Raw genomic sequence first — 24,327 nt, forward strand, 5'->3', positions numbered from 1 at the left:
AAATACTCCATTACAAGTTAAAGTCCTGGATTCAAATTATTTAAGTACAGAAGTATTATCAGCAGTATGTACTTAAAGTATCAAAAGGAAAATGTATTTATGTTTTTATCACTACCAATAATGACAACATGTCAGAGCATTTTAATGTAATCAAGTTATAGATACGTTGTATACTACTGGGTAGATTAGTAGTACAGTACTGCATCAGATCATGTGTGTTTTATGGAAAAAGTAAGTAAAGTTGTAAAGTAGAATATTCCTTTTGAGATGGAGCAGAAGTATAAAGTAGCAGAATATGGAAATACTCAGGTAAAGTAGATTATATAAAAAAACTGTACTTACGTACCGGAGTTAAACGCACTTAGTCACAGTCCTATACTTGGTATATAGACTCATCATTGTGGATTGAGGGGACATCGGACCACATGATCAACCCTTTGCAAGTCATAACCCTCAATCTGGTTGTTTCAACTTGCAGCACTTTTGTGTGCAAAAGTGAACTTATAACAGAACACATCATTCAAAGTATAACTAATTTGTGATAGTTAATTTTGAATATGAGAAAATGTGTTATTATTATTATTATTATTTGCCTCTTATGCTTCAGATATTGACACCGTCTCAAACGTGTCCTGGAGACTGAGAGAGACTCCAGTGGGAGGAGGACAAGTCTTGTGTGCTAGAGTCTGTAAAGAACAAACAGATGATGCTCGAGGAGGAGAAGCAGGAGGAGTAAGTGGGTAATAAAAAAATCAGAGATTGCTTGATGGAGAAATGTATGGATCTAGAGAGAGAGATCCAGAAAAAAGATCTCTCTTGAGAAGAGTCCTCCAGCCCTTGGTCTCTGATCTTCTCCACTCCAACTCATCATCCAAGCTACAACCCCCCTTTTTTCCAGTGAAAACAGTGACAAATATGATTGGCACTTTAAATACCTTATGCAATTACACTTTCAACCAATTAATGCCCTGTTTTCCCACTGTCTAAGGAAAACCTTGATAAATGTTTCAGAAAACTAGGTTTCATAAAAGTCTAATAAACCTCCAAATCCCCCAAACTTTTTAACCTAATGGATGATGTGTTTTAATTTGCATGTAAATAACACCTCAGCCATTTAGTCAAACAGGAAAAAACTCCCTTAGAGTAAATGCCATCCTGTAGAGAGAGAGAGAGGGAGAAACGTGATCTATAAATACATGACCGCCACTACTGAAGGCCGACTTCTTGACCTGACCTTGTGTGTCGGTCCATGTGTATTTTGGCAGGTGGCTGTTGGATAAAAACCTGACGTGTCTCTGATAAGAAATGTGTCTCTGCATGTGCCACGTTGTCAAACAAGACAGAGGAGTTGTTGTGTCAAACCCCTCATTCATTTTCTTTTGGGGGAGAAAAAAGAAACAGCACATCTGAGCCATGTCGGGTCTGAACGCATCTCTGGGATACTTCCTGGCTGTTGTGGTTTTTGCGGCCTTGGTCCGAACGCTCTTCAGGAAATGGCCTCGCTTCGGTTTTGTTTTGGAGTTTGCGTCCTCCTTCATGCTGGTGGCGTGTCGGCTGGAGGTGCAGACCATCGTGGAGGTGGGTGAGTGGGCCGGGGGTTTGGGTCCTGACGTGACTCTGACCATACTGTTCTTGGTGCTGCTGACGCACGGCGTGATCTGCGGCGGTGGGTCGGGGAATCCCACCCTGGTTGTGCTGAAGTTCCTGCAGCTGGAGGCCTCCACCCTTCCCACGCTGCTCGCTCTGGTCGCCCAGTTTCTCGGGGCCCACCTGGGCCTTCTTGCAGCTACATACTACTGGAGCCTGGAGCTGACAGACATGCACATGATCAAAAACCTGATGGCCAGAGAGTGCAGCACGTCTCTGCTGGTCTCTTTGCTCCAGGGTTTTTTCACAGAGTGCGTTTGCACGTTCTTCTTTTGTCTGGTCTATCTAAACCTGTGTCGCAGGTCTGCTCTGATCCAGGTGCCCCTGATCGCTGTCCTCCTCACTTTCCTGTCCCATATAGGTAAGTTTCAGTTGGTATTGTTACAGAAATGTTTACAGTTTGCTAAAAGTAAATCTGCTCCATTTGAATTCAACATTCAGATTTTTTTAACCTTTTTTTTTGTACTGATGATAAAGTATGGGCCGGGCCCATACTTTATCATCAGTACAAAAAAAAAAAGGTTAAAAAAAAAAAAAAAAAAATCCTTTCATACAAAGAAACTTTGTTCTTGTAAATATGAGAAAATAAGTGCAGGAAAATTACTGGACTACAAAAAGAATTTTAAAAAATATGGGAAAAGACACTAATATGGCTCAGTGCATGTTCAGTATCATCTAAGATCAAAGTGTTTGTGCATCCTCAGAAAGAAAACTCACTTTTTATTAATGGAAGCCTAAATCACCTGCAACATTTGTTTCCCCCTCTAGTAACTTCAATTACTCCATCATTAGTCATGCATCTGTTTACAAATCCGGCCAAAAAAAGCTAGAAGTCTAAAAATTGAAGAAAATATTGTATTATTTTAGTTTGTTTTGTTAATTTCTTTCACTGCATATTTAACCGCTAGTTATTTGATGTTCATGATCAGGTTTGTGCTTCAGTTTAGGCTTTTACGCAACACTAAAGTCCCTTGAACGCCTCCTTGGGATCCTCTGCTGAAAGTGTTAATTGATAGTCTTGTGTTTCTGTTTCCACTTTCCAAAAAAGCATCTTCATCTGTGTAGTGAAGAGCAACTAACATAAACTTTATGTCTCCATCCTTTTTCTGCAGCCAAAGGCTACACCTCAGCTTACATGAATCCCTCCTTGTCTTACGGCCTCACCTTCTACTGTTCTGGATTTACCTTCTCAGAGTACGCAGTAGTCTACTGGCTGGGCTCCCTCACAGGTAAATTGCATTAAAATTAAATATAAGTGTCATTTCTTTAAAAAGCGAACACATTGTTTACAGTGAATGTCTGTTTTCTAGGCATGATTCTGGCTCTTCTGCTGTTCATGGGTCACATCCCGAGGATCTTTTCCAAGAACCTCCTGTACTCTCAGAAGACGCGTTTCCGAGTGCCGAAGGGGGACAAAGCAGAGAAGAAGAAAATGTGAAAGGAAACTGCACATTTTTTTAAAATTTCTTTTCAATCAAGCTTTATGGAAAAGTACCCGACAACAAATAGTCAGAGTTTTTTACTGTACAGAAATTGTTAAATATTCTTGTTGACAATTTTCAATAAAGATCATTAGCCTTAATGAAGTTCTACTTTTGGAAAAAACACAACCACCTAGTCTGAACAATCGACACTAAATTTCCACAAAAAAAAAATCTAATTATTTCATACCTATTTATTACGGAAATTGTCAAAAATGTGCATGAAACATCTTTTTGATGGAGATCTTATTAGAACTCTTCCTCCTTTGAATGTGTAGCACACCACATAGTGGCCGTCTGTTGGTAGCATCAAATATCACCCTGTGACAAACAGACTAAAGATGTTCTGATACAATATTTCCTTCACATTACCGATTCCAATACCAGTGGGATAAAAACAAAAAAACGTAAATAGGCAATAATTCCCGCTCAAATTTTTATGGTGCTCTTAAGAAATCTAACAACTTATTTATTCAAGTTTTCTGTGTCAAAAACTACATTTTACAAGATGACATTTGAACACATCATGATGCAGTTATAATTTACATTCGCCCAATATTTTCAATTTTTTAACGCATCATAATGTAACCCTGTTAACATTAGCCGTTAGCTCTGAATTAAGCCAAGCAGAAATGTGCTGCTGATCAGCTGCTAACAGCTAATGTTGACTAGCTCTCCTCTTGCCGATTTCAACATGGATTTGTTGTTTACAATGTAGCATTATCAGGGAAATAAAAGGGTGCATGAGAATGTTTAACCACAAGTGTTTAGTATGTGCAGTACAGATCAGGGGCATGTTGTTTTTCTTGTTGTCCCTGTGTAGTGTACATGAGCTGATAACTGATATGATAGCATGGTTTCACATCGATGAATAGACTTTCCTACTCCCGTTATATCGGAGACATTCCCGATGCTGGTATCAGAACAACTTTAGTACAAACTGCATAAAGATACTGAAAATGATCTCACAGAGGCCAAACACTTTCTAAATCAATAAAAATACTAAAGATTGTGGATAAATGTAACATAACAAAGTTCCACATATCTTTAAAAAAAAAAAAAAAAGAAGAAATAGCGGTCCTTCATATACCACAGTCAGAGGAGGAGAACTGCTGCTACGTGGTGCTGGTGCTGCTCTGGGCGGCTGCTGGTTTAGAAGATTCTGACCCGTCCTGCTTTTTGGCTTTTGGCTGTTTTTTATTGGAAGAGCCTGAATCTGAAAGAGAGAATAAATCATGGTCAGTGCTAAGCAGTAATTTGTTAATGTGATCAATCAGTCGATCGATTAATGGCGTTTTGAGACAATGTCACTAAACTGACATTTTTTATTTTATGTTTTTTAAATGTAAGTTTACAATTGATCCATTTTTCTCAGAAACACGTAGATGCTTTTATCTGATGCAGTGAAGCTAAGTACACTAAAACTATTTATTTTTCATTCTGTTATTAATATTGCTCTTTTTTTTATAAAAAGTTTAGTGTTCTGATTACCTGTAGACATTTATTTAGTTGATACATTTTTTGTTTAAAATAAAGGCACTGCAGATCTACTTGAAGGTGCAGTTTGTGGGATCTGGTGTCATCTAGTGGTGAGGTTGCAGATTGCAACGCACCGACTATGGTGGCCGAGGCAAAAAACTTGAATTTTGAGCTGCAATCTCCAGCCCGTTGTTGTAAGAGTAGCGTAGGTCAGTGGGAAGCTAGTGGTGGAGCGAGAGAAAGCGATGGTGAATTTAAGTTTGTCACCTGGTTTCTTCTGTTGCACCTGCTGAGCCTCGGGACGGTCCACCCACAAACGATGATCCGGATCATTCAGCAGCGTCTTGTTCTGCCCACAGCTGAGGCACCTCATCACGGTGAAGCGGGTCTTGTTGTTTTTTCCTAAAGACACAAAGTGGACAAAAAGAAGGTTAGTGTCTCTGAACGTGTTTCTCTAAATTGACCTGACAATTTGGGATTTAAACCCATAAATTAACTTGTTTCAATCTAATTACTTTCGGTATGTAATGCAATGTAACATGTGAAACAGCCTCATTCCTGATCTAGCAATGGGAGATTTTGGGCACAGAAACTTTAATTTGAAGGAAAATTATACGCAAGCAAAACATTTCACTGATCTATTTTGTGCTCAATAAATAAATATGCATGTTTGCTGATATTCATATTAAAGTGCCATAATAACCCCCTTTAACTTAGTTATACTAATATACCCATTGAGATAAAAGCAAACACGCAAATTCAGACAAACTCATTGAGCACAGAATAGATTTTTGTTTGATCGAACAAAATGAATGTTTGCTCGCGTATATTCTTTTCAAAATCCTATTTATGAGCTTGCAAAATATATTAAATCTTCTATTGCTAACTCAGGAATTACACACATATATAACACCATAGAACTAGATTGTCACTATAAATGATGAGCTGACTTACTTCGTTGTCTTGATGAAGCAGTCACACCGGGGATGAGCAATGAGAAGCACTTCTTGCATAATGTTCTCTTCACCGATGGGTCTCTGCAAAAAAAACCCACAATTAATAGATGTTAGACTTAAAGGATAAGGCTGGTGTTACTGTATGTTTTTCTTGTTGGCTTAAAGTTAATTTTTAACTGGTAATGAAAAGTCTCGTTTTAACACTTAGACCCTCATCAGTAAACCAGACCATCAGAGAGAAGATCGTCTGTTTCTATAAAGTTATTCTTAAAGCTCCTCATCGGAGCCACCGGGTCGGATTCTGGAGAAATCATGCAGGTTCACCAGAAACTCCTTCAGCTCAGGCTGTATTGCTGGGCCCTCTGGAGGGAATGGAAATGGAGGCACTGGAGAACCAGAACCAGGACTGAATTGGGCAGGCTTTCAGACCCTGCTGCAGTAAAACGAGAGGTTCTCTAAAGGGACTCTGGTGCTCAGAAACAATACCACTTTCATCCACAGAAGAAGTTCCTTATAGTACCTTTAAGTACCAGTACAGAAGTATTAGCATCTAAATGTAATTGAGGTTGCAAAAGTAAATGTACTTATTATACAGAATGGCCAATTTCAGAATATTATGTGTTATCATTGATGCATTATTGTGTTCATTACTTTAGTAATGCAGCTTGGAAAAAATGTACTAATTCTAATATCTTTATATATTGCTGGGTTTAATCTACAACAATGCATCATAATCTATTAGTTGATTTATATTCTATATTAATAATCTGAATCTGCAAAGTAACTAAAGTTATCAGATAAATAAAGATGAGATGTGTTGGAGTATAAGTATTAAGTAGCATCAATTGGAAATACTCAAGTGAAGTACCTCAAAATGTACTAAGTACAGTACTTGTGTAAATGTACTTAGTTTAAGTAGATTACTGCTCTTTAGTTGGTGATTAATCCATTGTTGGTTTGCTTATTTTATGGGATTTGTTGATGTAAACAAACAGGCACATCTAATCCCATTACATCTGGCATCCATTGTGAAGCCTGAACAATTCATGTATAATCTAAAGAGCTTTATTTAGCTGATTTAATGTCCATTTACAGTACCAGTCAAAAGTTTGGACACACCTTCTCATTCAACTACTAAAATATAAAACATATTCTGGTTTGTTGAGCATTTGTCCCGTAACCACATAATTCCATATGTGGTTCAAGCCCCTCTATAGTCAACATGCCGAGGTGTCCTTGAGCGAGACATAACCCCAAGTTGCAACGCTGTAGAAAAAAATTGCCATTGCCAAACTTTTGACTGGTACTCCGGGATGGGTTAAATGCAGAGAAATAATTTCCCCATTGTGGGACTAATAAAGGATTGATTATTATTATTATTATTATTATTATATTCTGGTTTGTTGAGCATTTGTTTGTTTACCACATAATTCCATATGTGTTCCTTCATAGTTTGGATGTCTTCAATATTAATCTACAATGTAGAAAAAAAAAATTAAAATAAAGAAAAACCATTGAATGAGAAGGTGTGTCCAAACTTTTGACTGGTACTAATATATATATATATATATATAATAATATATAATAATAATATAATATATAATAAAACATATATAATAGTAAAACATATATAATAAAATAATAAATAATATAATATATATATATATACAGTACCAGTCAAAAGTTTGGACACACCTTCTCATTCAACTACTTTGAAGGAAAATCTAAAATATTCTGGTTTGTTGAATTTGTTTGTTTACATAATTCCATATGTGTTTTCATAGTTTGGATGTCATTTTGACTGGTAAAAATAAAGAAAAACCTTGAATAGATATGCAACCTTTTGCAACAAAAAAATATAAAACAAAACATGTTGCTTTATAGGGAAGCAAAATAAACCCTCCTGGTATATTAACATGTATTCTTACTGTCTGAGAACTAAACGTCGAGCTATGGTCTTCTGAGTGAAACAGTAGAAACGAGCCAGCTCCACGTTTTCAGGGTTTTGGGATAAAACAGAATGTGCAGCCTGTGAAGAGATAAACACAGTGGAGTTACATGATAACATGTTAACCACGTGGCTTCTCTCCATGGCATCAGACAGAGATTATGTTGAACATTATGTGTTTCTTACCTGGTAGAGATAGTTCAGTCTCTGGTAGGCGTCCTTGTCTTTCATTGGGCCTGACATAATTACAAAAGTCTAGAAAGCACAGGAGCTGTTAGCAGTTTTATGTCCAGCTGCTAAACGTTCCGCCAGCTGAAGGAGTCGGACCTCAAACGCGGTTACACTTCCGGGCGACACCTCCAAAGTAAAAGCATCGAATAAGCTTACACCAATTTAAAAAAAACTTTAAAATGATTGTTAACATCCTATTTCAAAATAAAAACACAATAAACTTATATCTGCACTTCCTGTAGAGAATACAGTTATGAAGGCATAAAGATATTATTAAAAAATAAAAGTCTTCATTGGTTCCAATTCAAACATTATAAATAGGAACAGTTATCAATGCTGTATTGCAACACTATATTGTTATAATCTCATATTTGATTCCTTGTACAAGAAGTTGATATTACTGCACAACAATTACAATAACACAAAAGCACAAACATTTTATTTGAGTGCGCAGACAAGGTTGTTAGTCGTCCAAAAGAAAAAAATAAAATAAACAAATTGTCTTCATCAGCCTTTTCGACAGCTAACCACTACGATATGGCCACTTTCTTTAAAAATCAAACTAAACATTAAGAACACAATATACACAAGGGAAAAGCACATTTGTTTAGTCTAGAATAACACAAAAGGACAGAGTTCAACATACAATACTCATTTTTTTTAATAACAGCTAAGAGAAGAAAGTATAAACCCTGTCAATCTAACATTAAAAAGTTTTACCTGTAAGGTGCACCTCTGGTATCAGAAGACTAATGATACGGGGGAGGGGGGGGACTGGTACAGTAGGTCTGTCAGGTGTGTTCATGATGACAAATGTACGGAAATGTTTCCTATAAAAACCGGTAGGAGAAAAATGTCCATAAAACACGATGTGGAAATAGCAAAGAGTGTTCGTTCAATGAAGACCGACTACATAACAAGACAGGGGGACAAATATGAAATTCAAGTATCAAAATAACTAAGACGCTGACAAGCTGAACTGTAAATTACAAAGGTAGTAAAAATCACGTGAAGAGAAACATTGACACAATCGACAATACATTAGGCAACATTTTGCATTTGTTTAAGGCAGTTGATTAAAAAAACAAACTAAACATAGAAACTAGGCATCTTCTTCATTCCAAGTTAAATACGAGATAGCTCTAACTTGTCACCAGATTCGTTGTACAAAATAACTACGCCCGACTCTGAAACTAAGCACTTTAGTTTGACTTGTCTTCTGACATCTGAGTGAGAATAGAGTTCATAAGGACAGCGGTGGAGTTGTGCTCTCTATATCTTCTTTTTTTTGGTCTTCTTCACAGTGAGGTTTGTCAGGGCTTTTTTTTTTTTTTTTTTTTTTTTTTTTTTTTTTAAGGCTGGTGCATCGAGAGTGGCAAGTCACTCTCAGCCTATTGTCTGGCACTAAAAAATCTAAATGGTTGGCACGTGTCTGTGCACAGCATGGAGAAGGCACGGCGGCTAGCTGCGTCGGCTAACGGTTGCCCTTCATGGCCTCCTTGGCCGCCAGGATGAGAGGTGTGAGGCTGGAGAGCGGCTTCGCCAGCTTCAGGAACGGATGCTGCACAGCGGGCGATGAGGAGGAAGAGGAGAGGAAAAACATTTAATAAAGTGCACTTTAACTAAAAATACAAGAAAAGTTAAATGACGATAATCTAATTAGAGGAAGGTTTTTTTTTACCTGCAGCAGCTCTTTGCCTCCGCCTCTCTTCTCCACATCCATTTCCAAGCAACGGTTGAGGAAATCTCTGAAGACCGGAGACAGCTTCTCCGGGTTCTGGAGCTCAGGTGTGCCGTTTGTGGCGATCAGGTATAAAGCCTGTCGAAGACGAATAGACGAGGGAAAAAAACAAATAAATAACTCCCTTGCAGTGAATTAATCAAGTCAAACTGGCAAAGTAAGGACATTTAAAAAGTAGGATTTGTTTTTAATTCATGTTATGAAAGCGTTTCCATTTTCTAACCCAGCTTTCACACCGCTCCTTTCCTTTTCTATATTATATATATTATTAATATTGATAAATAACAGCTGAGTAAACTGACTTTATAAACTCATAAAGCAAACTGTAGGTGTTACCAGATAAGCTGACAATCAGCTATTGAGCCAGAATGTCATACCTAAGATTTTAGGAATTCGAAAGGAGGGGGAAAAGATTGTAACATGCATTGTGAACACATAAAGAGCAGTGTGTTCAATGGAATAAAAACAAAATATAAAACTAAGCAGACTGTATATACTTTATACTGAAGTGAACATTCCAGTTTTTCCCCACACATTTATTTACAATATCAACATCACTATGTTTGAAGCAGGCCGATTGTCCGGGCCCGGGCAGTGCTGCTTGCAGCGTCGACGAGAAACGCTCAACACTCATTAAGCAAACGTTAACTGTATCAAACTATATATTAGTGTAATTTTTCACCTACACCGAGGTAAATCTGTCAAGATCATAATGATCAAATATTAATTTATTTCCAGAATTTATCCCCTGTAAATACTAGTTTAATTACATAACACATGGTATGTAAAAATACAAAATAATTTAGTTATTTTCTGTATTTTTTGTCAGAGTCTGGGATATGTTTATGATTAGCAACAATATTTTTTATGCATTTAAATTTTTTATGCAGTGTCACATAAAAAAAAAAAAACAGCCAGTTGTAACCTTGAAGGAAAAATGTGTACCCTTCCAAAAAACTGCTATGAAAATACTACATATTCATTTTATTTTCCAGTTTCACCGCGTTTGATTTTCTAACCTGAAATTGTTGTTTTAATGGGTTTCAATGGAGACATTGGAGTGTCTGTATTTTGGCTAAACAGTTTATTTAAGACTTATTAGAGGAGCTCAGATTGAATTTACACGATTCTGAAAAACGAAAAAAAACGCCTCATATCTTGCCAAAAATGATGCCATATGCAGTAACACAGCCAAAATGATTGAAAATTAAAAAGCTGAAAAATGTCCCAAGTTATGCATCATGTTTGTTCCCGGTACAGATGAGTGAATTGGGAGAGTTTCATGTTGAAGTGTTGTAAATTAACATGTTAACTAAAATAAAAAGAAGACAGTTAAATAACCAATAGGATTGAGAATGCTTTCACTCACTCGTAGTGGGTTCTCGTTCAAGTAGGGAGGTTCTCCTTCGACCATCTCAATGGCCATTATACCCAGTGACCAAATGTCCACTTTGGGCCCATAAGCCTTCCTGGTCACCACCTCCGGAGCCATCCAGTACGGCGTTCCTACCATGGTGCTGCGTTTGCTCTGCTCCGGAGTGATCTGGGCGCAGAAGCCAAAGTCGGCTGTCGAAGAGATGGAGAAGATTAAATACGTAGTTACAGTAGAATAAAGAAATCAGGCTGTTGCTGTTAACAATCAGTTCAGGACTTACTGAGCTTGACGGAGCCGTCCATCCCAAGTAACACATTGTCACTTTTGATGTCTCTGTGAATGACCTGGTTCGCATGCAGGAACTCCAGCGCTTGTAAACACTGCAGACAAACGAGGAGAGAGAGTGAGACGTTGCGCAGCGTTAAAAGGAGAGGTCAGATGTTTTGGAGTGTGGTTGTTTGAGGTTCTTCTCCTTAGTCAGTGTACTACTACAGTGCATGGAGTTTGGAAGAACAGACAGGATTACCAGCATGAGAGAAAAGTAATGTTCTGCTGTAGACGTACTTAAGACACCTAAATTAATCAATATCAGTTTAAGTGTACGCTATATTTAGAGTATTTTCATGCTTCACCTTGCTGTCAGACAGCACTGATGATGGGGAACTGAAGATGTCATCTATGCTCTCTCATACTCGCCAGACTCCATTGACAAAAACAGTAATTTTACCCTCACAGAACGAAGGAGTTGCTGGTCTACTGCTGCCTCCATCGGTTAGTATGTTTGTGTTATTGTGCAACTTTGGTGCTTTAAAGGGTTAATTCTGATTCACCAAAGTCACACAATAACAAACTAATGGAGGCAGCAGTAGACCAGCACCTCCTGTGTTCTGCGTGGTAAAATTACTGCTTTTGTCAATGGAGTCTGGTAGTTTTGAAGCGATCATAGACAACAACTTCAGTTCTGTCTGAAGAGCAAGGTAAAAGATAAACATATTCTAAATATAGCTTACACTTATTTTAGGTGTCTTAAATACGTCCACAGCAGTTCACTACTTTGCTCCTGTCCGTTTCTCCAAACTTCATCTACTATAGTAAAACACTGATTATGTAAAAGTACCTCAAACAACCACACTTTAAAACATTCAAACAATCCCTCTAAGTTTATGTTTGGTCTCATAAAGTGGGACTTTGACCTCTTTCATAAAGCCCTGGCTGTAAATCGTGCAGCGTACCTCTCGGCAGACAGCGGCTATCTGGGCCTCGTCCATACAGGTCTCTGTTACCACATCTGTCAGTGAGCCACCAGCCAGGTACTCCATCACCACATACAGCTCCTCCCCCATCAGGAAACTGACATAAACACACAGAGAACACACACAACGTCACATACTGGTATCCAGCCATGTTATCGTGACAACATTTTTGGGGGATTAGACGTTCTACTCAGGTTGCAGGTTTACATTCAGTCTCACCTGTCTAAAAAGTTAACGATGTTTGGGTTCTTTAACTCCTTCATGACTAGAATCTCGTTGATGATCAGCTCCTTCTTCGGCTGCTTCTGCAAGTTGATCTGTTTAATGGCGACCTGTAAAAAAGAAAACAACCACATATTAAGAATCACAAAAATGTGACAAATGACTGTTTCTCAAGGTACCATGCTAATAAGTTTCAATATCCAACATTTACTTGGTCTTTATTATGATTGCGTAAGTGTATGTTTAAATCCTTTCTCTTTTCTCTCCTAAAGTAAAGCATTTAAAGCAAGATTATGCATTTTTTGAAAGAGGAAACCAAGTTCTTCCTCTTACAAAAGAGAAGCTGAATTCAAGAAAATACATCACTCCCTGCTATAGTTAAAGAACTCGGACATTCTATCGATACAACCTTACTTGGTCTGGTATGACAGGTAGCTCATGCTGACTAATGTTAGCTAACTTTAAATACATATATTGATGTCTTACTAACTACTGGGTCAGTTTTTCTGACTTCTTTATGTACCATCATCTCATAATTATCCCCTGCTGTCACTGTAGCAGCTGTTTAGCAAAAGTAACTATTAACTTTTATGAGTCATTGTTCACGTCATGAGCTCCACTAGTTTACTGCTGTGTCCCTGTTAGTATATTTATAGTCTCTCCACATCTCCTCATCTATTAAGTATGAACTCTTTACCTCCTGTCCCGTGGCGACATCGATGGCGGTGAATACTGTTCCTGATGCCCTGTGAGACAAACCAGACGAGCAATTTACTGCAATGCACATTTTAACGCACAGTCTATTCAAACTAGTCTGAATATGTATTATAAAGAGACGTATTTATGCTCTCAGGTTTTCAGCCCAAATCCCAGATGTTAAACAGAACATGCATGAAAACAGCTTGGCAGGAATATTGTCTTTTGTGTATGTAAACACTGTCAGCGATAAAAAAACTAAAATTGAGCTCTTTTTTTACCCAATTAAGTGTTGATTCAGAGAAATCACATTTTCTGTTTTTTAAGGCTAGATTAGAAAACAATAATCACATGTAGAATATTCCTTCTCAGCAGTAGAAAGAAAATAGTTGGTGTGTGGATTATGTTTAGTAACCTGGTCATGCTCTCCCGGAAAAAGACATTGCCGTTGAGTTTTTCAAATGTATTTTTTTGGCGCTTAGAGCACAACAAGCCGAGTGACATCTTTCCAAAGAATCATCCCATTATATTAGAGAGAAGACAGACATTTCTATGGCTGATGTCCCCAACACTCGGCAACTAACCCCAAAACAATCTATACATTAAATAATTAGCACTACAAGTAAGAGGAAGAAAATGTATTTAAAATGTTGGGGTTAACAATCAAAGTTGATATCCAAGTGTGAGCACATATTGGGTGGAAGTTTAAGAAATGTAATGTAAAAAAAAAAGAAAAAAAGAACAGAATTTGTTGAGAAGGAAGGCTCTGTTTTCAATATGTTTATAAAAGCAATATACATTATAGTAGTTCACATAAGAACTTAAATCCTATTAAACGATCTAAATGCAACAGGTGGATCTGCACTCACCCCTGACCGATTTTTTCATATCTGGTGTATTTCTTCTTGGGATCTCCGATGCTGACTATCGTTCCTGCAAGAAATACAACATTTAAAAGGGTTAGCATAAAAAGTCAGATAACAATCTTGTATGTGAAGAAACAATATATGAACAAATAAATGTAACAGGTGGGATTTTAAACTGCTGTATTGTTGAGAAAACATATTTGTAAGATTAATGATTAATGAATCATTTACTCAGTTTGTCCATGATCTCCTCATCCGTCATCTTGCCCTTCTTTTTCTGTCGGTCCGCCGCCTTGGAGGCAGTGTCTCCGTCTGGACACGTGCTGGGAGCCGGGATGGGGTCGATAACAGAGCGAGTGTACACCTGAACAACAAAACAATAAGCAAAAGACAAACAAATAAATAAATGCATTTCAAGTTCACAAAGAATGCCCCAGAGAGAGACAGATTTTAGAATGAAAAGACGACGGTTATGCTGTGAAGGCGACTTACACTCTTTGTGTATTCTGGTCTCGGTGCCACGATCGGAGGAGGAGTTTCATCATCGTCATCGTCGTCAATATCTTTGATATTCGGAGAAGACGGTTCGGTGCCTTTTTTGATCGGCTGATTTAGAGTGAAAGAAAAGGTTGTTATCTTTCAGAAGACAAAACAAAGAAACAGCATGTGTGTTTTTAGAGTCTTGAAATACTTACAGACTGAGGCCCTGGAGTGAATGCGTCTTTTTCTGTGAATAAACCAAAACAAAGAGGCAGAAAAAAAATGTTTTATAAGTTTTCTACAGCCGTTTAAAAGTTTGGAATCACCTGTTATTAAGGATGTGAACGATTAACCACAGAGAACACTTCTGATGGTTATAAATATCCGTCTGTAGGTTTATTCAACTTGGGCGTCGAAAGGAAGCCTCCATCGATTTAACTGTTCAGGCAGCTCAAGTGTGCGTTCAACCAAAAGCAAACAAATGGGTATTAAAAATGTTTCAATTCAGAATCGATGCGTTACGTCATCGGCTCCTCTGATCGGCCTTTATTGAGACCATCGATCAAACTATTTAGAAAGAATGTCAGCTGATAAAGATCGGTCCACTCGTGACCTGATCAAAGTACAGCAAAAGACTTCAGCGAAGCCAACAGAAAATAAAGGGAAAGACATTTAACATTTTAAAATAGCATACATTTGGATGGATACAGAGCTTTGATAAGCGGTGCCGAAGCTCATTAAGTCAATGAATCGCAGGAGCAAAAGGAAAGCGTCTCTTGTATTTAATGCCATTTAGCATTATTTTCTTAAAAATTAACAGATAATTACAGATTAATTGGTGTCGGGTATCAAACTGAAACTGACATCCCTGTTAAATTGATTTACGTTTTTTTTCTTCAATAATAACTATTTTGCCACAGATTAAACAGTATAATTCAGACACCAAATATATTATTTACATTTAAAGTAGTTTTGCCCCCAAAAGAAGAATAAATTAATTATTAAAATTTAAATTAAGTCGATGCCCCCACACAGTGTTGCCTGACGAAAAAACTTGGGGAGAATAATGTTGGAGGAATTTTGATTTTGAATTAGTTTTCCAGGCCAGAAAAGAGGTGAGCAGTGACCCTCCATCATTACTGAACCACAACGGTGCAACTGGGCTCTAAATATTCAGTTTGACCGTTTTTCTTTAAGTCGTTTGAAGTCGACTCAGTGGTGAGATTGAACAAATTTAAACTGTTATTTGTTCAGCTGATATTCCAAGAGTGGTTAACCGAAACTAACCTTTTGTTTCTATTGAGGCGCATCAAGAATAGCTTTGCTAAAGCAACACATTGCCTGTTGATTACAGCTTCTTATAGGCATTATTGTGCCCTTGACACTAAAACAGGAAGCTGTTACAATCATAATCTGCACACATTTTATGCTAAACTTTCAGTTTCTTTTACCACAGTTTTACTCAACTGTTTGTCTCTTTCTGCCCTTTCAATGGTCAGTCTGGTTTAACCACTTTACAGTGTTCTGTTCTCTGTGTACAAAACAAATTAAGATATGTAAAAAGGACTTTCTACAACTTAAAAGTATAAAAGAACAATCAAACCTAGAGTAGTCCTCTCAGACATGACTGGACTCAATCAAGCTTTGGTGGCAGGAGATTTCAAACTTTGAACGTCAGTGTCGGTGTTCTCAAAGGGTTTTTACCTACACACTGTACTGTTTTACTTATTACGCTGCCTGGTCACTCATTGTTTTACAAGGAATAATATTGATCAAATTCCTCTTCAAGAGTAAAGAAAAAAACTTTATCTTCTTGAAGACAAAGGGATGTTGTACAAGTATAATTTTAGGTAATAATTAACTTGCACCAACAAAGGAGTCTCTTATATCACCTGAATTTAACTTGGTTAAATGCATATTTCCCCTAAGGGTAACTACATAAACATAATGTCTGATTTTAACTTCGGGACTCACCAGAAGATGAGAAGCTGAGGTACTTCTGACGGCTGTTGCCCGTAGAGTCGTAGAACTTTAAGACGTCGAGCACGGCCTGTGGGTTCTTCTTCTGCTCCGACTTGGTGATGTTCGATGTCTGGAGTAGCCGAGCCCATTGCTCTGGCATTCCCTGTGTACGACAAAGACGACGTGGTGTCAAAAAGGGGGCAGAATAAGATGTGATGTGTGTCTAAAAAAAGCATGTGTATGTGTTAGAACAATTAAAAACTCACAGTGAACTCCCCCGTGACAGCATCGAACCCAACATGTATGGTGTGTTCAAAATCTGAAGGTGGTGAGATCTCTGGTCGCTCTTTGTCTCGATCTTTCTTTCTACCACCTGAAAGCAACAAAAAAAATCACACATGCCCACATAATTAGACCGATCACATACACAAGAGTACATTTAAAGTTAAATATCTTTCTTCCAAACTCACCCTTTTCAGCCCCGGAGAAGATTGAGATGATCTTGTTGCGTTTCCTCTCCTCGGGCACCGATGGCAGCGGTTTAGAGCTGTGGTTGGCCGAGAGGGAGTCTTTGCCAGAGCCGGTGCTGAAGATGGTGCTGCTCATCCGGACCGGAGGGGCCGGGGGTTTATCCTCGGGGTCTCCGTTATCACACATCACTAAAGGTTCGTTGTGAGCCTCACGGGGCTGAGAGGGCGGGCGAGGATGGCAAACAGAGAGGGAGCGAGGCGGCGCTCACATCAGCATGAAGCACGGGCGTGCTCATGCGCTCACGGGAGGATGTGCCGAGAATGACAGCAGAAGAGAAAAGGAAGCACCGAGTGGTACCTGGAAGAGAATCAGACGTTCATTAGACCAGAAACATACTATAATAGGGTTACAAATAGAGCAGACTGTGGGGAAGCAACTCTACAGTAAAACAAGGTAGTGACATGTAGCCGTATAAGGTGAAGGAGTACTGGGAGGGTGTGGTATTAGTGAAGCTGGTTCAGTGATTGGTGATTGGGAAAACCCCCATCATCTTGGGCCACAATAGTGTGAATACAGTTAGTCAGTCATTTTATGCTATTTTATAATTCTATTCCACCAACATTTCATTAGGAAATTTGTGCTTTTTATGTTTGACAACATTAGTTACTTTGCAGATTCAGATTATTAACCACAACATATAACTAAACTAATAAAATATTATGTTTTATTATGAATTTAAGCTACCCAGACGTATATAAAGTTAACCAGCTGCAACATTAAAATGATTATTACACATTGATGCATCACTAATTATAATACAGTGACATTGTTTACATTATTCTGAAATGGGCTATTCTGCATAATAAGTACTTTTTGTTACTTAAAAGTAGACTTGAATGCTCATATTTATGTAAAAATAGAATAAGAGGATTACACCACAGAGGTACAATCATTGCAGTCCACAGTGATTGAATGACACGGAGACATTTGTCTCACAATGTTTCCGAAAAACAAGAGGAATACTTTGTTTATCTTTGTGTTGGCTCAGTTAAGGTCATAATGATCAAATCGACACATACATTTGCATATACAATTCTTCAAGGCTGGGAACGTTGGGGGAGACTGCACTTGCTGAAAACTCACCTCTTCAAGAAGTACTACCCTGAGCCTTCCTCGTAGCACTTATTGTATTCATATTAGTCCGTTGCACTTATTGTATTAGTTTGTTGCACTTATTGTATTCATTAGTTTGTTGAACTTATTGTATTCATATTAGTTTGTTGTACTTATTGTATTCATATTAGTTTGTTGCACTTATTGTATTCATATTAGTTTGTTGCACTTATTGTATTCGTATTAGTTTGTTTCTGCACTTATTGTATTCGTATTAGTTTGTTTCTTTTTAGTTTGCTCTGGTTTATGCTCTTAGATGCTTGTTTAAGAAAGGAGATGCACTTATGACTTCTGGTGACTAGTAGTTCTCTATGTTGAAGACACTTATTGGCTAAATGACTGTAATGTAATGTAATGTTTGCATCATTAAAGGTGCTTTTAGGATCCTAGTATTCAGACTTTAACTTTAAGTATTGCCAATAATTAAAGCACAAATAAACAGCTTATTAGAGGCTGTGTGAATAAGCATTGTAGAAATGATTGTGTGAACTAGTAATGAGGGAGATAACAGAGAAAACAGTGACCACAGTCTGATTTGGATCAACTTATATGATAAAATAAACATGCATGTTGCTCTTATCCCACTTTAAACTTAAATAAAAAGCCTAAACTTCATTTATTCTCATTCAGATTAAAAACAATATCAACATATCAACATTGTTTTCCAATATGCAGCAGTGTTTCTGTCATAAAAAGCCCTGCAAAAGGAGTTAACAACAGGGGCGGCTAGCATGCTAACGTTAGCATCCACCAGGAGCTAACGTTAGCATGCTAGGCTGTTAGCTCCTGGCTAGCACCGGATGCTAACACCGGAGAGTGCTCCACACTTACACTTCAAGACAGGTGGTTCAGTTTAAAAAAAATAAAAGTACTTCCGTGGTCACGTGGGGCCTCGCTGGTGTGAAACGGGCACGAAAAAAAAAGTGAATGAAAAAACTATTTATAATGTAAATAAAAGTTCTTCTTCTGTCTGTTCGGCCCTTTGGACAATTCCGTTATGAAGGAGCGGAAGCGGAAGTACCGACCCAGCCCCGAGCCTCAGTTTCAAAATAATGCTTTTTTTTAATTTTGGGTTTCTTTTTTCATTTTAATTAGTGTATATTGTAAATATTATTGCAGTATTTTTTTCATATTTGTATTTATTTATTTGACACTATATTTATATATTTTTGTACTTTTATTGTATATTTAATTTAGCTTTTTTTTTTTTTTGACATTATATTTTTTTATACTTTTATTTTGAAATTAAATTTCCCTTATTGTAATGCACTATGCACCATTTTCTTTACACTATTTATTCATTTTAATTAGTGTATATTGTACATATTATTATTGTATTTTATTCATATTTTTATGTATTTTATTTACACTATATTTATATTTTTTTATACTTTTATTTTGAATTTGATTTCCCCTTATTGTAATGCACAAATATTTTGGTTTCCCTTTTCATTTTAATTAGTGTATATTGTACATATTATTGTAGTATTTTTTTCATATTTGTATGTATGTTTTATACACTATATTTATATTTATTTGTATTTTATTGTATATTTAATACACATTATATTTTTTTATATTTTATTTTGTAATTTTCCCTTTTATTGTATTTTAATTTAGCATTTTTTTTTAATTATATATTTTTTATACTTTTATTTTATTTATTTTACACTATATTTATATTTTTTTGTACTTTTATTGTAATTTAATTTAGCACAATATATTTTTATTTTGAATTTAATTTCCACTTTTGTAATGCATTTTTTCCCTTTTCATTTTATTAATATATATTGTAAATATTATTAAAGTATTTTTTTCATATTTTGATTTATTTATTTTACACTATATTTATATATTTTTGTACTTTTATTGTATATTTAATTTAGCTTTTTTTTTTACATTATATTTTTTTATACTTTTATTTTGAAATTAATTTTCCCTTATTGTAATGCACAATGCACCATTTTCTTTACACTATTTATATTTTTTTGTACTTTTATTGTATATTTAATTTATCATTATTGTAATGCAAAAAAAATTGGTTTCCCTTTCATTTTGATTAGTATATATTGTAAATATTTTTACACTATATTTATATTTCTTTCATATTTTTATTTATTTATTTAACACTATATATATATTTTTTTGTACTTTTATTGTATATTTAATTTAATTTAGCATTTTTTTTTACATTATATTTTCTTATACTTTTATTTTGAATTAAATGTTCCCTTATTGTAATGCACAATGCACCACAGCAAATTGATAACTTTTTTGGGTTTCTTTTTTCATTTTAATTAGTGCATATTGTACATATTATTATAGTATTTCTTTCATATTTTTATGTATTTTCTTACACTATATTTATATTTTTTTGTACTTTTATTTTGAATTTGATTTCCCCTTATTGTAATGCACAAATATTTTGGTTTCACAAATATTTTGGTTTCCCTTTTCATTTTAATTAGTGTATATTGTAAATATTATTGAATTTTTTCATATTTTTATTTATTTATTTTACACTATATTTATATTGTTTTGTACTTTTATTGAATATTTAATTTATCATTATTGTAATGCACAATGCACCATTTTCTTTACACTATTTATATATTTTTTGTACTTTTATTTTGAATTTAATTTCCCCTTATTGTAATGCAAAATAAAATTGGTTTCCCTTTTCTTTTTAATTAGTGTATATTGTACATATTATTATTGTATATTTTCATATTTTTATTATAATATCCTACTATACAGCTTTAATTTTAATTCATAATGTTTTACATGTGTTAATTCTATTCTTTTCGTATTTGAATGTCTTTTTTTTTTTACACTATATTTATATTTTTTTGTACTTTTATTTTAGATTAAATTTTCCCTTAATAATGCAAAAACGCACCACAGCAAATTGATTAATTTAATTGGTTTCTTTTTTCATTTTAATTCGGATATATTGAACATATTATTATAGTATTTTAATGTATTTTATTCTCCACTATATTTATAATTTTTTGTACTTATTTTGAGTTTAATGTTTCCTTATTGTAATGCACAAACGCACCACAGCAAATTGATTAATTTTTTGGTTTCCCTTTTCCTATAATAAGTATATATTCTACAAAATATTATTGTATTTTTTCATATTTTTATTGTAATGTCCTACTATACAACTTTCATTTAAATTCATAATATTTTACATTTGTTTATTGTATTTTTTCGTATTTTAATGTCATTTCTCTACACTATTTATATTTTTTGGTACTTTTATTTTAAATTTAATTTTCCCTTAATGTAATGCACAAACGCACCACAGCAAATTGATTAATTTGTTGGTTTCCCTTTTCATTTTGAATGAATGCACGCTGAAGAAGGGCGTCTTGTCAACATGAAAAAGTGCCGTCCAAGTCTTATATTTTTTATCATCTAGATTAAGGATCCAGTCCCCGGTCTTCAATGTGGGAACATGAGTTGAGCGCGTTGTGCCTTAATTTAAAATAAAGAAGTCTGATCTTCCCATTTGATTTGGGTTGTGCTTCTACATCTGAGCCAAGTTAATAACAGGAGGAAATATTGCACAACAAGTAGGATTTATCAAAACATAGCCTTTATTTACAGTAACTGGTGCTTATTCCGAGAACCTTCTAATTAACTGGATTACTTCCCAGAGTAAAACCAAGAACCTCCTTAATTTAGAAACCTGGACTGATTTCAAATAAATTATCTGTTTATGTCACCACCCAAGACAAGTTGTTCTATATATTTCTCATTTAAAATTATTTATATACACCTACCCTTCTTTATCTGTGTGGTGTTATTTATGGCCTTTTGATGTTTTATGTAGAAAACTCGGATCATAGTTGATGATCCTGGTATCAGACAGAACTGTATAACTACAGGATCGTGTTCTGTTTGATACGAGATATGTTGTCGCTGTCTAAATGATGCGATGTTTCCACATGTGTTTGGACAGAGCCACACAGCAGAGCATTGTGACCAGAAGGGTTCCACCGCACACGGGCGTCACCAAAGACCCGTCACCAACTGGAAACTGAACACCAACGGGGCCTCGCTCCTACAGGATACAAGATGATGTTTGAGTGATAAAAGAAAAGCAACAATAGACATTTGTTATCATAAAAAGTTGACTTTTTCCAAGTAAGAGAAGATTTTTAGAGAACCACCTGCTGAGGCTGGAGTTTAACCCACTGACATGTGCTTGAATTGTCGTGAGTACAGGGAGCGTCAACGACTGTATGAGGCTCCAAGCCGCTGAGCTGCGAACCTGGAAGGAAGAAAGAAGTTTAGATTAAGACAAACAATTAAAGATGCAACGATTAGTCAAAAATGATCCCCAGCCATTTTGGTAATGAATGAATCGTTAAAGTTATTTTCATGGAAAAATGGCAGAAAATGCTGTTTCCAACCTCTCAACTATAGTGATGTCCCGCTTTCCTCTGTTTTGTATCATATTTAACTGAATATCTGAATATCTTTAATGTTAGAACAAGACATTTAAAGACATCACCTTGGAGTGATCTGCTATCAGTCTTTACAACTTTGGACTTTGTTAAACTGGGGTAGACATTTTTCACCTTTTTCTGACATTTTATGGACTAATTGATTCATCTATAAAACAATTGGTAGAATAAAAGGTGATGAAAATAATTGTTATTTGCAGTCCTCTCCCTCAGCTTCATTTTTCATCAAGCATCTCTGACAAAGGGCCTTTTATAGACAAGTTATTGTTTTAGCCATATCAGTTCTTGGTATATTAACTCAACTAAAATAAAAAAATATATACGAAAAAAATTAAATTAAAAAAGTTATATAGTTTCTAAGAAGAGAGACATACATGACTAAAGAATAAAAATGATCCACTTACATTTTTCAGTTCGCAGCAGCAGCTCTGGATGTTCTATGTCTACAGATGTAAACATTTCACCGTCATAATTAGGCTCGTGGTAGCGACCGTGGATGGGAATTGTTACTTTAAGTCTGGGAGTTGGTCCATCAAGGTAGGGATATACATATGTGACGAATCCCGCAGTCTTGTGAGCAGGCACCTCTAGGTCAATGGCTGAATCTAGTAATAACTAACAGAGGGGAATACATACATTAATATTTTAAAAAATCATAGAGAACATGAGTGTGGTGTGTAGTTTGTGCTTTGTTTGGGCTCAGGTTTCTAGAGAGCCTGACAAGTGTAAATCTCACCTGCCAATCACCGTGTTCACTCAAGGATGCAAGTTGGTACGGATCCACAAAGACCCCTCTGGGCCATCTATGAACCAGCAAAACTCTGACCCCACTGAGCACATCTGGGCTGAGCTCAACTGAGGTTACCACCTCCCTGAAACACATCAGAAATCAATCACTCACTCCACTCACAAGGAGCCTTTAAGATGGTTATAGTTCAATGTTGGAAAATACCTGTGAAAACCCTTCTTGTTGATCTCCAGTGAAACTAGTGAGGATGCAAGCCACTGCTTTAGAAGACCACAGTGGCTCTCATTCTGCTTCACATCTGCAAACATATGTAGGTTGTATTGGGCAAGAGAAAAACTTGATAGAGCAGACTTTTTCAAATTACAACTTAAGTAATATATATATATATATATATATATATATATATATATATATATATATATATATATATATATATAGTACCAGTCAACAGTTTGGACACACCTTCTCATTCAATGGTTTTTCTTTATTTTTATTTTTTATCTACATTGTAGATTAATATTTAAGACATCCAAACTATGAAGGAACACATATGGAATTATGTGATAAACAAACAAATGTTTAAGAAATCAGAATATGTTTTATATTTTAGATTCTTCAAAGTAGTTGAATGAGAAGGTGTGTCCAAACTTTTGACTGGTACTGTATGTTAATTCTGATTAAAAGAAATGAGGATGCCACAAAAGGTTCATTAAAAATCAAATATAGAGAAGTTAGGTGTTTGGGCAGGGAAATTCATTCAAAATGTCAAACTGTACAACCATTACTGCCAGACCAAAGGAGGAACAAATGAGCTTTTTGCACTTTTTTCTAATCTTAATCATAAATGTCATAATATTAATTATTTCTATATGAAAGAAGATGCTCCTTCCTGTCTTCATTAAGCCAGAAACTTAAACTTTACTGACATTTGGTTGCACATTTTGGTGACACACAACTAATCACTGAGGTATAACAATATAAAATATAATCTTACCTTTTTCTATAAAACAATGACATGTCAATAAACAAGCCAACACAGAAAAAAGTACAAAATACATCAAAACAGCAGTGAAAACCAACAAACGTGTTACTGTTTACTGATTCAGCTTCTCAATGCTGT

At 35.7% G+C, this 24,327-nt stretch overlaps 4 protein-coding genes across 4 annotated transcripts; 1 reads left to right on the top strand and 3 right to left on the bottom strand.

Annotated features, from left to right (window-relative positions):
- The first annotated feature begins 1,306 nt into the window (after positions 1-1,306).
- aqp12 (aquaporin 12) lies at positions 1,307-3,217 on the top strand. Its single transcript, XM_054602707.1, has 3 exons — positions 1,307-2,008; positions 2,760-2,876; positions 2,958-3,217. Exons 1-3 carry the CDS (start codon positions 1,414-1,416, stop codon positions 3,083-3,085), a joined length of 840 nt encoding a protein of 279 aa, XP_054458682.1. The 5' UTR covers positions 1,307-1,413; the 3' UTR covers positions 3,086-3,217.
- A 941-nt stretch (positions 3,218-4,158) lies between these two features.
- rpp21 (ribonuclease P 21 subunit) lies at positions 4,159-7,859 on the bottom strand. The gene is made up of 5 exons (XM_054602708.1): positions 7,698-7,859; positions 7,492-7,592; positions 5,562-5,644; positions 4,875-5,009; positions 4,159-4,344 (listed from the first exon to the last, which is right to left on the bottom strand). The coding sequence occupies exons 1-5, from the start codon at positions 7,752-7,754 to the stop codon at positions 4,244-4,246; spliced, it is 477 nt and encodes a 158-aa protein (XP_054458683.1). The 5' UTR covers positions 7,755-7,859; the 3' UTR covers positions 4,159-4,243.
- Positions 7,860-8,176: 317 nt separating this feature from the next.
- On the bottom strand, positions 8,177-18,971 carry pak2b (p21 protein (Cdc42/Rac)-activated kinase 2b). The gene is made up of 15 exons (XM_054602103.1): positions 18,813-18,971; positions 16,808-17,165; positions 16,604-16,710; positions 16,350-16,500; positions 14,591-14,622; positions 14,388-14,501; positions 14,127-14,259; positions 13,899-13,962; positions 13,031-13,079; positions 12,331-12,443; positions 12,091-12,208; positions 11,139-11,238; positions 10,853-11,049; positions 9,424-9,561; positions 8,177-9,303 (listed from the first exon to the last, which is right to left on the bottom strand). Exons 2-15 carry the CDS (start codon positions 16,992-16,994, stop codon positions 9,217-9,219), a joined length of 1,590 nt encoding a protein of 529 aa, XP_054458078.1. The 5' UTR covers positions 16,995-17,165; positions 18,813-18,971; the 3' UTR covers positions 8,177-9,216.
- Positions 18,972-21,447: 2,476 nt separating this feature from the next.
- On the bottom strand, positions 21,448-24,327 carry pigx (phosphatidylinositol glycan anchor biosynthesis, class X). Its single transcript, XM_054602104.1, has 6 exons — positions 24,202-24,327; positions 23,412-23,505; positions 23,196-23,331; positions 22,864-23,074; positions 22,163-22,263; positions 21,448-22,053 (listed from the first exon to the last, which is right to left on the bottom strand). Exons 1-6 carry the CDS (start codon positions 24,263-24,265, stop codon positions 21,916-21,918), a joined length of 744 nt encoding a protein of 247 aa, XP_054458079.1. The 5' UTR covers positions 24,266-24,327; the 3' UTR covers positions 21,448-21,915.

Source organism: Anoplopoma fimbria, chromosome 8, assembly GCF_027596085.1.
Source record: "Anoplopoma fimbria isolate UVic2021 breed Golden Eagle Sablefish chromosome 8, Afim_UVic_2022, whole genome shotgun sequence".
Taxonomy (NCBI): Eukaryota; Metazoa; Chordata; class Actinopteri; order Perciformes; family Anoplopomatidae; genus Anoplopoma; species Anoplopoma fimbria.

Excerpts from the sequence above, each read along its gene's own strand:
- aqp12 (XM_054602707.1), top strand. The coding sequence starts at position 1,414 with ATGTCGGGTCTGAACGCATCTCTGGGATACTTCCTGGCTGTTGTGGTT. Across the intron at positions 2,009-2,759 it reads CACTTTCCTGTCCCATATAG|CCAAAGGCTACACCTCAGCT; the intron begins GTAAGTTTCAGT and ends CTTTTTCTGCAG. Across the intron at positions 2,877-2,957 it reads CTGGCTGGGCTCCCTCACAG|GCATGATTCTGGCTCTTCTG; the intron begins GTAAATTGCATT and ends TCTGTTTTCTAG.
- rpp21 (XM_054602708.1), bottom strand. The coding sequence starts at position 7,754 with ATGTCAGGCCCAATGAAAGACAAGGACGCCTACCAGAGACTGAACTAT. Across the intron at positions 5,010-5,561 it reads TGCTTCATCAAGACAACGAA|GAAAAAACAACAAGACCCGC; the intron begins GTAAGTCAGCTC and ends TTGTGTCTTTAG. Across the intron at positions 4,345-4,874 it reads GGTGCAACAGAAGAAACCAG|ATTCAGGCTCTTCCAATAAA; the intron begins GTGACAAACTTA and ends TCTCTCTTTCAG.
- pak2b (XM_054602103.1), bottom strand. The coding sequence starts at position 16,994 with ATGTGTGATAACGGAGACCCCGAGGATAAACCCCCGGCCCCTCCGGTC. Across the intron at positions 12,444-13,030 it reads ATGTCGCCACGGGACAGGAG|GTCGCCATTAAACAGATCAA; the intron begins GTAAAGAGTTCA and ends TCTTTTTTACAG. Across the intron at positions 9,562-10,852 it reads TGAACGAGAACCCACTACGA|GCTTTATACCTGATCGCCAC; the intron begins GTGAGTGAAAGC and ends CGTCTTCGACAG.
- pigx (XM_054602104.1), bottom strand. The coding sequence starts at position 24,265 with ATGTATTTTGTACTTTTTTCTGTGTTGGCTTGTTTATTGACATGTCAT. Across the intron at positions 23,075-23,195 it reads GTGAACACGGTGATTGGCAG|TTATTACTAGATTCAGCCAT; the intron begins GTGAGATTTACA and ends CCCCTCTGTTAG. Across the intron at positions 22,054-22,162 it reads TTAAACTCCAGCCTCAGCAG|GAGCGAGGCCCCGTTGGTGT; the intron begins GTGGTTCTCTAA and ends TGTATCCTGTAG.